This window comes from Fopius arisanus, unplaced genomic scaffold, assembly GCF_000806365.1.
Source record: "Fopius arisanus strain USDA-PBARC FA_bdor unplaced genomic scaffold, ASM80636v1 scaffold00005, whole genome shotgun sequence".
In the NCBI taxonomy this organism is placed as follows: Eukaryota; Metazoa; Arthropoda; class Insecta; order Hymenoptera; family Braconidae; genus Fopius; species Fopius arisanus.
In genome coordinates, this window is record NW_011887744.1 from 1,531,097 (window position 1) to 1,543,888 (window position 12,792).

Consider the following 12,792-nt stretch of genomic DNA (forward strand, 5'->3'; position numbering starts at 1 on the left):
GACGTATGGAGTGGCTGATAGTAAAGAAACACGAAGAAAGTTTGCCAATATCAGGAATTTCGCGAGAAAAGTCGATCCAATGATAAAAATGCAGGAAAAGAGGGAAAAACTGAAAAATTCTGGTGATAGTCTATCGCGTGGTGGCCACCAATGGATCTTCATTCTCCATAAAAATTCCGATTAAAAAAATAACCACAGCGAAAACATTATAATAATCTCGATCAATATCGATAAAATATCAGAGATGTTGAAAGGCGTCGGGAAAATATCACTCGACATTTCAATCCCAGATTTCAATCTCAACCCCAGACATCGAGAAATCCAAACTCATTTTCTCTCTGACATCGCGGTTCATTTCGCTCTCCCGTTTTTCCCCTTTCTTTCCAATTTCTTTCTTTTTTCATCCTCCATCATTACCCACCGCCATCAAAAAATACGTGACCAATACACGGAAAGAATCCAACAATTCGTCTTCAACCGTCAAAACAATCGTTTTTAATAATGAGTTTAAAACAATTAATGCTCTTATAATTGTCCATCCGAGATTTCATGATTGCATTCACTGAATTTTTCTCCAGGAAATGTTTTCGGTTGTCTTTGATAAAAGTTATCGATACAATAAAATCGAGAAATCACGTAAACAGTCATTTTTCTTCATCTAACAGAAGAACTGAAAAATGAAATGAATTAATTATACCAAAACGAATTGAATTCGACATTTTTTCCCCATTGGCTCTTCACCCCTGTGATCACACAGTCATTATCAAATTTATATTTTCTCCGTATATTCCGTCAATTCACTATCACAGGGACACGTCAGCGCAACACAACAGGATTTCTCCAACACGTTGAAAAATTTAATCTAATAACAATAACATTAAAAATATTATTAGATGATTTTGTGCGCTAAAAAACGACCTCAATGAAGTTTTATTACAATTTTCACTTCATTCAATCTCGGTCGAATTGGGGGATGGGGATGGAGAAGAGGACAGAGCATATCGTGCGGAGAGAGCTTAAAACTCGGTCATCGCGTGGTCGCAAAAAACTTGTTTTAAAACTTATGTTATATATATTTTTTTTGTTAGTTTAATCTCGAGCCGGACGTTGTCGATATATATCTATGTAGGCCGACCATATCAAGGGGTTGACTATCGTCATAGATACCCCCTCGTTGATTCTTTTTCCTTTCTTCTCAACTCATCTCTATCGCTTCATCTTTTTTTTTTTATTCTCTTTCGCTTTTTCCCTCATTTTTCTACTGTATCGTTTGTAGATTTTTTTTTTACTTTTCTTGTCTCGCTCGACGAATCTACGCGGGGATTTTACAAACACCGGCAAATACGTGCCGGGTTAACCCGAAAGTAGTGTCGGCATTCGATCGACCAATATCTGCCCCTTTTCCATCCCTAAATTCCCGAGTTGGCTTTCTTCCAGTTGCCATCCACAAAGGGCACTTCTCCTATTCGCACTTCGTCGGATTTATACCAATGGGAATTTAGTTCTTCACATAATTTCATATCAGTCCATCTACAAAATTGAGATGTTGACATTTATCTTGTGATGGCAAATAGTTATTACAGATAATAATCTGCATCGATAGTTCAGGTATTCGTTGATAAATATTTTGGGGGGTAAATAAAATTACAGGGGATTGAATTTTTTTGGGGGATTTTTGAGGGATTGAATATGGGTTACTCTCCACCGAGGGACAGTGCCTGGACGATTCTTGGATCGGCTTTACTTCCCTCGCGGAATTCATCGAGTGTCAGCCTGTCGTCGTGGTTTTTATCCATCTGATCGAATATCTTGTCTACCCTCTTCTGCGGCGTATTCTCATCCTCCGCATGTGGCTGCTGGCCCTGAAATTTATTTCAAACGGCAACTTTATTTTCTTCACGTTCATTTTAAATTGTTATCGAATTGCGAGTAATCATCCTGATATATAAAGATTTTTATTTATCGATCTGCTCATCGGAATGAGAGTGAAATCTCAGCATGAATTTCAATAAGACAACACAATCCGAATCAATAGTCCCCGAATTATTTTCTCTCTTTTCCCCCGTTCTATCGGTAAATATCCAGCGATTTCCAGTCCTCGAAATTCAAGAAAAAACTCGTGAACGAAAAAATAAATTTATGGAATAGAATCCATTTCTGTAAATCTTTCCCCGTCTTGATGAAGAACTCCGGGTAAAAATAGAAGTTCTCCTCATCACCGTAAAACTTTGTAGAGACAGCATTAAATCATTCCAGACGATCAATCTTAGCCGAGTCGTTCAATCCAGTGATTCAACCAACTTTATCATCGAAATATTTAACTTTCAATCAGATACCGGGGAATGTCGCTCACCAGAATTTAGCCCGTGTATCAGTGGAGCGTCAGTTAAAGTCTCAAGAGGTTATTTGCTCACTTCTCGAGGCAATGTATATAACCCAACAACTTGTACGTGTCTTTGGCATGGCTATCTGTGGATTGCCGCTATTCCTCTCACTTACCTCAGCATTCTCCACCTCACTATTCCCCATTCCACCTCAAAAACCACCGTAAACCACATCCAACGTTATTGCAAACTTTAACGTAAACGTGAAATTCCCCTTTAATCAACGAACTTGGCATTTATATTAGACAAAGTACATATAGAGTTTTAGGACTTTGTTGAGTTATTCCGTTGTACCCTCGACTTTTGAATTTTTATTCTCCATTAATGTGTACTCCATCACTTTCTCTAATTTCTCCGGTGTATTTTTTATTTTAATTTATTTTAATCTAATTGCGTTTCAATTTAATCAGTGATAAGAAAATATTTATTCTAATAATTTCAAGTGACATTCATAGGATTATTGCAGTTTTCGCCAAAATTGTAATCGGAATATTTTTTTTATAATTTAGATGCGGGATTTTCTGAGAATATTGAAAAATAAAAAAAGTAAGAAAACAACAGTATAATTAAAAGAAAAAATTATACTCGCAAAAATTTCTAGAAAATTATAAAAAAAGTTTTCCGAAACAAATTTTTGGAAAATTTTTCAAAACATTCCCCAAAAATAAAACTGTTATGTTTCCCAATTTTTTTTTTGTTTCAAAAGAAAAATTTTCCGAAAAGTTTTCCAGAAATGTTTTGAAAATTTGGAAAAAATATTGCGATTACAATTTTTTTTACCCGGGCTAATTCAAAATTTTCACTAGCATTATTGTTTATTAGCTCCTGGAAAGTCTGAATTCTCCAATATATTTTTTATTTCTATCCTCTTCCCCAAAAAAGGGCACACCCTTTCGAGCACAAACTGAAAGCCATTTCTGAGCGCTATTTCACGACCTGCTATTCGTTACCCCGGGGTCGACAGGGCTTTAAAGCTCTGTAATCGTCCTGAAGAGGATGGAGGTGGGGAAATTGTTGAGTTTTCAGAAAATCGACTAAAACTCACCACCATCTGATATATCGCGTCGACGATGTTGTACATTTCTTCTCGCGTGATAAACCCATCGTTATCAACATCATACAGTCGAAATGCCCCTGAAATTTCGTCAAAAAGTAACAATTAGTCGCACAGCCCTTAATTATTAATACAAATATTAAAATTAATATCGACTTTGGAATTCAATCCGTAGAAACGGTTCTGTGATATTTTTAAATCAAATTCCAGGAGTGGCAGATATTATCTATTTGTTATATTACGAATAAAAAAAAATTCCGTGAAATCGATATTATCGGTGATTGCAATGAAGAACATTTTTATTTTAACTGCGAGGGTTCATAGGATAAATCGAGATGATCGAAATTCTGTTTTTATATACGAAAGTTCGAGTGTACTTTAGTATTTCGGATCAAGTCTCCCCGTTTCGATTAAATTTCCAAAGTTATTAGAATATCTCGAGCATCTATTATCACTCTGTTATCTACCCGTCGAAATTGCCCGAAAATTGGAAAATTTCATGGCAGAGAATATTTTTCAGGCAATGCATACCGATAAATTTGCTCTCCCGATATTTGCTGGGGCCAAAAGAAAGAATTTTCTATGCAATAAATGTAACGAAATTATTTAATGGAATTCTATGGTGAGGAAAAAACTTTATTTATTTTTCCATGGTGCGATATTTCAGATTCTCGGGAAGTGTTAGGTGCATCGATGTACATATGTACAACGAAGGGAATGATTAACACGTGAATTTCCACGGATTCTCTTGTACTGTCCGCGGATATTTTTATTTTTCAAAATCCAATGTAACTGGACTGTGGAATTGAATTGTTTGCCTATGACTGTTTGTCGTTCCGAGAATTTCAACCGATTAATTAAATCCCCCGAGTGCTCGTATTTTTTTTATGAAGTCATACACTCGCTTTTCTATCTTACTCGTTTGTTTCACGCCTATCTGCGTTCGTTAGCTCTTTTCCACGTGGAAATATAAACGAGGGCTTTTTTTTTCAGCTGGGGATTTAGTTGGTTACGAAAGGCTTGCCGATGTGGTCTCACCACGGGTGGTAAATAAACAATGAGTAAAACCTGAAGTGTTAGGGATTTTTGATCGCATTTTTATTCACGGGTTTATATGGATGGAGTTATTCGGTTTATTTTGTTTCTCTTTGTTGATCGAATTTGGTTGAGAGAAAGGACAAACAAGATGATACTCACAGTGCAATTTTTCATCTAGATTTCCTCTTGACGTTACTGACAAGGCTCTGATGAACTCCTCAAATTCTATCGTACCGTCCTGTTTAAATATTGAAAGAGTGTTTTTATAGGGGATAAATAAACTAAATCGGATGACAGAAGTTAATGGCTAAGCTGTATCACGTATTTCTCTTTCATATATCAAGAAATATTTGAGGACAACCAAAAACTTTTTTTATTCGCGGAATTTATCAAATTATGGAATTTCGATAATCTGATAAATATTTTCAGAATAGAAAATTAATTGTTGATTCGTTTTAAATGAATGAATAATTAATCAAATTTTTGGTTTGCCACGTTTTACGGATGCAGAAATAACTTTTAAAACCTGTGATAATTATTTCGTGGAGTCGTAGTATTTGAAGGAGAATTCATTAATTGTACAAGTATGGCTGAAAAAAAATGTAATTTGAAAGCCTGATTGACTGTAAAACGATAAACTCACATTGTTCTCATCGAAAACTCTAAAAACCAGAGAAGCGAACTTGGATGGATCGCCTTGTGGAAAGAACTGCTTGTAGATCTTGATAAATCCCTATAACAAGACGACAAGGGAGAGGAAAAAAATATAAAAATTCAAGAGAGTGCTTCCAGTAAACCCAGGTGTTTGCATAATCCTAAAATCCCGAGACAGTACCTGTTCAGTGAGAAGACCATCGGGACAGTCCTTGAGGAATCCTTTATGCCTAGAATTAAAGAGAACCAAGAAAAAAAAAGAGAGATGGCCCGAGTACTCAATGTCTTTATTTTTCTATAAATGGACTTACCACTGTCGGATTTCCTTCTCCGTGACTGCAAAAAAAAATTTTAAAAAGCCAGATTAATTATGAGTGTTAATACATCTGAGTAAAGTGAGGGGAAAAAAGAACAACACCGTGGAAGTTGGTCTGATGAATAACAAGGAGCGATGCAAGTGAAAGGAGAAAAGAGGAAATTTGCAAGTTAAAAAGGGACGAGGGGAACAAAAGCTTCGTGAAGCTAAACGAGTCGCGAGAAAAAAGGGTATATTTAGGAGCTAGGGGAAATGAAGTAAAAAGAAACAGGAGGAGAAAGGTGTAATTGTCCTGGGTGTACAGCAAGACCCGAAAGTTATCGCGTGACCTCGGATTTACTCTCTTCTCCCTCTTCTCTCCCTTTTCCCTCTTTTTCCTCTTTCCCCCCTTTTTCCCCTTCAGTGATAACTGGCCTTTTTCCACGTTGGAACTAGTCACTAAGCTCGAGACTCTGTGATTCGGTTTTGAAAATTAGAAGAGACACGGAAATCCTTTCGCTGAAATCGAAGAGACACCCCAGGTGGCATTTTTTTTTTTTTCGCCGAATGGAAAAAATGACGGGATGATTGTATCTTTGAGTCGATTGATTGATTCAATTCGGGGAGGGATTCAACTATATAGAAATTCCCATCGAATTTCTCCCTCCGGTGAATTTTCCGAGTGAGTTCTTGATAACCTACTTTCGCTGAGTCGATAAACCCCCATTTTCCGGGTACCAAAGATCCGGAATCAATTTTTCCGAGGTAACTTCGTAATTAGAATGCTCATGTTGATCTTTCGGAGCTGAAGTACAGAGGGAAATGCGCAAATTTCGGGAAACGCCGCAGGTTTGAAGTAATTGTTTGAATAATTACTTGAATAATTGCGAGTATTACCTGGCGCACTTTTCCAATGATCTTTCCGGCTGACAAACCACTGGTTAATCTTCAATATTACCAAATGATGTCTGAAATTATTGGAGATAATTTTGCAGCAAGCCCTCGACATTATCTGATTCGTAATTAATGAGGTTTAAATGGGGTTCATGATTTAATTATTTAGGTTTACGATTAAATTAAACAATTCCATTTCCACAATTTCTAATGATATTTCCTTTGACCAGATTGATCACTAATTACCAACTCAAGCCCATCAGCTAGTATCGCGGTTAACCACAATGCTGAGCTATAGCGAGAGGTTCTCGAATGCGGGAATATCATCCGTTTAATTGATAATTCAATAAGTGGGTGAATCGGTAACGAAGGGGTCGATCCATAATTTATATTCGAGTTGTGCACTGAATGAAAATTTTCAAGCATCCAGAATTCGCCGAATATCCATAAATTTCCTGTCAAAAACAGCCAATTAATTAATGAAATACAATTAATTAATGAATTCTCAAATTGTCTTCAAACTCAACTCCCCTCGTCTGTGAATCCTCAGAGATTAAATTCAGGAACAAGTCTTGTGAGGAGTGGATCATTCGCAATGCGATAATATCTTACCACTTCCACACACATATCATCCCCAGATGCTCCGGTGAGACATTTGTTTGGATTATATATGCTAGAATGCATCTAGTTGTCTAAGAAGATTTCATACGCACACTATTTACTGCAGTCGCCAATTTCTGAAAGCGAACTGTTGAAACAACTTTGCGGTTTGGACATCCTCACTCCGACAGTTAAGAAAAGAAACTTTAGCCAATTTCATGGTGTCGTAAATTACTCCCATGCCTGCAACCTGATAATTCCTCTGCTCGTTTTAGTATCTTGGGGGAAATTTAATTAACGGTGAACACAGGGTTCCCTAGTCGATGGTCTAACAACGAGAAGACTTTTCAAAATTAAGCGTGGAAAGTAGTTTTATTCGGGTTGAGTCAACCCTGGGTACAAGTGGCTAATCTACGGTAAATCTGTTAGACACGGGTAAACACTGTTGTCTCAGTACATCACGTATTATCCGTGTTTATCGTCGACATTGTTTAAACAAAAGAAATTGGATCCATAGGCTTATGGGTGGGTCTCGTAATGGAATGTCTCCGCAGAATTACATTTTCTGATGGATCGACTACACTCCGGAAACCATTTTCATGTTCCAGTCAAGTTTCGAGGAAATTTATCTTATATTTATATTCTACTTTATATTTATTTATTTATAATTTATTTTTATATTTATGGTATTGCATTGCAATACCATTAATATCAATTGCATTTTTTAAAAATCTGTTCAGTTTCATTTCTGAATAATGAATTATTTCGTCTGGCGTCGGCCTGAATTCCGTGAAAAATAAAGCGGAAAAATAAATTTATCTCGTATTCGAATTTGTTATAAACAAATTGAGTTTACAGTGGCGAGAGCATGTAGTGGGTGCAGTTGCATATAGTTGGATTCTCAGAATTCATCCCCTAGAGTCTAGAGTCTAGAGCCCCATACACGCGATTATAACGGGAGTCTACTGCATAGGGAATTTATCTTTGAATATCTGAATAGCCTAAGTGTAGACAATTCCGTTTACCCCTCGGACGATGGGAACGAGTCCTGTAAAGAGCTCGTGTACCATCCCTCTGTCACGAATATAAAATCAACTTTGTTTCCTGGTAAATGACAAAACTTTGTGGTTTATATGATAATTCAGTGGTGTCCTGAGTTTTCCCGGTAGCTCTCGAGAGGGAAAAATCTACCATCATGACTTTATTTATAATACAAGTCGGTGAAAATACATTTTGAAAAGGTCATGCAAACTTTTATGAGTTTACGTGAGTTGCTGCATCACGTGAATGAGTAAACAAGTTTTGACTAAACGGATGGAGTAAATCACAGATATACCTTGAAGCATGTCGAAACATGAGGTATGAATTTCCAACGTTTCAATTTTTCTGTTCTTTAATTTATCCTGGAAGTGATGTAAAACGATCTGAACCGTCAAAACCCATTTTCTTCAAAATATACCTGCCTGATTTTCTCGCCAAGTCCTAAAAATCATTCCAAAATAACTAAAAAGTCCACAAGCATTTATAAAAAATTTCTAAGATATCTCATTTATATTTTTTCACTGAATTTTTTCACTGAATTTTTTCACTGAATTTTTTCACTGAATTTTTTCACTGAATTTTTTCACTTCTGCTTTTTGCCCAATTTTTATCATGAAAATTAAAAAGAAATTGGCTCATCTAAAATAAAACGACCGAATGAGCAACCAAATGGCGAGCATTGGAAAGTCTGGAATTAATGTGTGGATGGCAAAAAACGGTGAACTCGTGAAAAAAAAATGTTCAGAGTGGCGTGGTTGGAGTGGCTTCGTCTTTGGGGGGAATTCTCCCCTGTAATTGCTTAGGGATAGGGTGGAATTAGTTAAAGCCAAAGGGGTGATTTCACCGCACATGTCGACCAGAGGCTCGTGACTTGCGTCGCGTGACCATCGGACCTGCGACCATCAGGCTCTACCCATAAGACTTTGGCACATTCGTCATCTAGATAGTCCCAATCAGTCCATGAATGAATAGAGAGACGTCTGATGAATCGATAACAAATTGAATCTTTGCCTGATCACTGCCTGATCTCCGATTGGGTCCTGATCATGATCTCATTCAATTCAATTCAATTTCCACTGAGAGTCCGATGTTAGAAGAGTTAGAGTTTCACTCAGTTTTCAAAATTCCTAAGGAAATTACACTTTAAATTTCAGTGCCAATGAAGTCACAAAAATTTCAACCATCTCCTCATGTCCTTCAACCTCTGGCATCTGAACATTTATTTTTCAAGACTCACTCCCACGACTTGCTCAACTAAAAATTGAATTTAAAAGGGAGGGCCTTTGCGAAATTCTCAGCTGACGAGCGAGCATCGCCACTCGAGTTTTCCCACGTCTCCAGTTTCTAAGTTCAGCTTGTCCCTGAGACCAGAACTTTTTTTTTCACCCTCATTCCACCGAATATCCAACCATACCTCACTCACAACTCATTGAAAACTTTCACGTCGTAGCGAAACTGATTAGCTGCGAACAAATTTCGACAATGTTTCCCTTCTTTTTCGCTTCTACGATGAAATATGAATGATCTCTGTACTGTTTAAAATTTTCAATCACAGAGTCATCTAAATTTTCCATTATTTGAGTTTGAATTCATTTCAACACAAAACCCTTTCATTCTGGTTGAAAATTCCACATCAAATAAATATTAACTTTCAAGTGAAAAATTTATTATTTATCGGTACCAGTTGGGTTTGGAAGTAGAAAATTCCTTGAATATTCACTAAATTGACTAAAATTTCCATTTCATATATCCTATATTGAAATCACTTTCTCTTATTAAAAAACGTCAAGTTTTTCCGCTTGAAATTCCACCCGTAATTTTCCACGAGAGTAGTGAAATTCCCTGTGAAGTAAAAACGGAGAAATTCACATGTCGCGATTCAAGACCCAGCTGGAACATGGGATATCCTTCGAGGATCGATCGGTGAAGGTAGTCAACTTCCCTTGTTTACACGACTGAAGGATCACATGAAATATTATTTTCCCTCCTCCGAGTTTAACCACACATTCGCCCTAAAACCATTTTTACTGTACCCCAGCGTTATCAGGGAATGCGTAAAATGTTTCCCCGAGGGCAACATAAAACGATCAATGCCTCATAATCCCCTCGCAATAATCGCGCTTCTATCTCTGAAATCATCAAACGGAGTTTCAATCCAATTTCGACAGAAGTACCAAAATAAAAAACGATGATAAGAAATATCTTAATATTTCTTTATTCTCCGTAATAAAATCGACATTGACACATTTCCACGGATTTTATCCGCGGACTGAATTCCCTGAGTACATCCTCTACTAATCCCATCTCACCGGAAACGGAAAATATTCTCCAATGCAAATATTCCCAAGTCCTCGTTGAAATCGGTAAAGGCGTATTTACATAAAATTCTTTGTAATAATTCAACAGCTCAGTAAAACGTACAAAGGTGGCATGAATATCCACCAGTGGCTCATCAAGAGGAAAAAAAAAAATGTTCCTAGAGGAATTGAATGTGAAATAACTTTTAATCATCGAGACTCATCGTGTCCTCGATGTACATATCCTGAAAAGGGCTCCGCCCAATTTTATGGGCTAATTATTATTTTTTTTCTTCAAATAGATTTGACAAATTGATGATAATTATTCAATACCCCGATATCCTCGATTATATTTGATTCATAAAGTCATTTCTTCTTCGGGAAATTGATAACTTCCCGATGAGTAATTGAGAATGAGTGTGTCGGTAGGGATGAAAGTATTTAGGTATTGAGCCGTGGTTCTCTCCCCTTCGTCCTTTCAGAATTTATACCCATGTATCTCTAACGGTCTATAGGAATGGAAACAGGGGATATTCCAAGGTAAATGGTCCATGTATCGCCTGGGGTATTTACTACCACTCATATTCAACCCCTCTCTCCCTTTCTGACCAAAATAGGCGGGTAATTCTGAATTCCACCTCTCGATACCGAGTTAACCAGAAAGGCATGGCAACGGGAAAAGCTAGAGATCCTATCAATCAGATGGAGTCGATCCTGAAGACAAGACTCAGGATTGATGTCGAATGGACAGTGATTATATCGATTTAGTCGATCCCTCGCTCAATCTCGAGATTGATATATCGAACAGAATGATTTTTCCAGTCCTCGACATTCAAATTTTTAATTAATTGCACAGAGCCCTTTTCTATTGCTCATCCGCATGATATAGGAAACTTGGGAATGGGAATCTAATTAAATCAATATTGGAGAAGGTCCTAGTTAATATCTACTCGGAGTTTTCCAGCATTAAATATTGGGTTATCTGATGGAAATCCGGTCATTTGATTTTTCCATCGAAACGCTCGTTCGAATTCCACCGCTCAAAGAAATTATCTGAAAGCCTGTTCCCCTCTTTTTAGCCTCATATTACAAAAAGCCCTTCGGTAAAATTGCCTATAAATTCTTTACTCCGTGCTATAGTCGATTGAACGACGCGGGTGCGGCCAATAAATTAATTCCCCACGACATGGAAAATTCACGTGGAGCGGATCGAGCAATAGTTTATCTCCCGATAACTCCGACGAAACCCTCTTCACACAGACCACTGGTTACAGTATTACATTTAATTAATGCCCATCAGCCCCCACTCACAATATTAATCCCATTGCAATTCATTAACTCTTCACAACTAATTAACACCAAATTTCTGGAAAACTATTTTTCCACTTCTATCGTTTCATGAATAATTACAGAACAAACCTGTTAATTATTATTAATTACGTGAAATTCATAAAATTCAACAGTCATCCCCTAATTTTTTCGTGAATTACATTTCACCTCTGAATCACGTTATTCTCGCGTGATTTTTCGTGAATTCTGGTGGAAGACATCGACCGATTTTCCCCTGCGGTAGTTCACTCTTGAGAAATTCCTCTCCTGCACAAATTTGTCAGGTACACGGCGATAAATATCCGACAAAAAGTTACCACGACGTTTTATCGCTGAGATGAACGGGCAAATTTTCCCGCAATTTTTATAGAGTGTTATATAATTTTTACTCAAATTTTCAGTAAAAAATTGAATGGCCGATGCTATACGAATCCAAAAAAAAAACGTAACATTTAATTTTTTTAAGATTTCTCTCCGTGTAAAACCCCTAATTATTTAATTAGAATTAAATAGGAGATGGAATGTCTCGGAGATCTGGAAAAATGAACAAATCTGGAATGGCAAAACCTTAATAATCAGGACTACTGACGAAAATAAGAGACGCAGTGATGGAAAGAATGTAGGACACATGAACGTGTGCCGGATTATGAGATAAAATTAGGTCGTCAAGAAGTGGCACGAGAAAGAGAGAAAAACTAACCCAGAATTCCAGTGATAATACGCCTTTCCCCGTCTTTCATTTCCAAACAACGTCAATTACTCCAACAGTACTGATTACACAATTTTTTTCACACGTACGAGAATCCATGAAACCACGTCCTCTATTTATTATCCCGCGCATCAACTGGGGCGAATTAATTAATAGCCACAAAAATATCTTGATGGATTTTGGGTGATTAAGGGCAATGGGAATGTGAAGTTGAATTATTTCACGTGCTTCCAGGACGTCTCGGTAAACGGACGAGTGTTTCTGGGATATTGCAGAACTTTGAGAATTTCATATAGAAAATTATATACAAGAAAATCCTTTCTGTTTTAATACTCCATGAGAAATTGAAAGCAAAGTTTTCCCTTTTTTCAAAGTTCTGTGGATCTCATCACTCCGCATTCTCTGGGAAAATTTATCCGACATCCGTTCATTTTTTAATTCTCCACTGGTTGACAATTCTAATAAATATTCAACATGGAATAATTATTTATTGATAG

The 12,792-nt window shown here is 36.9% G+C and overlaps 2 protein-coding genes across 3 annotated transcripts in view; one reads left to right on the forward strand and one right to left on the reverse strand.

Moving 5' to 3' along the window:
• Nbr (exonuclease mut-7 homolog) overlaps positions 1 to 12,792 on the forward strand; it is a 91,445-nt gene that overhangs the window by 29,023 nt on the left and 49,630 nt on the right. The window lies entirely within an intron of this gene.
• LOC105273441 (frequenin-1) overlaps positions 1,272 to 12,792 on the reverse strand; it is a 22,090-nt gene continuing 10,569 nt past the window's right edge. For both annotated transcript variants that reach the window (XM_011315879.1, XM_011315878.1), the window contains exons 3-8: positions 5,442 to 5,466; positions 5,312 to 5,360; positions 5,120 to 5,209; positions 4,636 to 4,714; positions 3,430 to 3,518; positions 1,272 to 1,862 (exon numbers count right to left, since the gene is read on the reverse strand). In XM_011315879.1, coding sequence (XP_011314181.1) covers positions 1,695 to 1,862; positions 3,430 to 3,518; positions 4,636 to 4,714; positions 5,120 to 5,209; positions 5,312 to 5,360; positions 5,442 to 5,466 — 500 coding nt within the window. In that variant the 3' untranslated portion in view covers positions 1,272 to 1,694. The remainder of the gene's footprint in view (positions 1,863 to 3,429; positions 3,519 to 4,635; positions 4,715 to 5,119; positions 5,210 to 5,311; positions 5,361 to 5,441; positions 5,467 to 12,792) is intronic.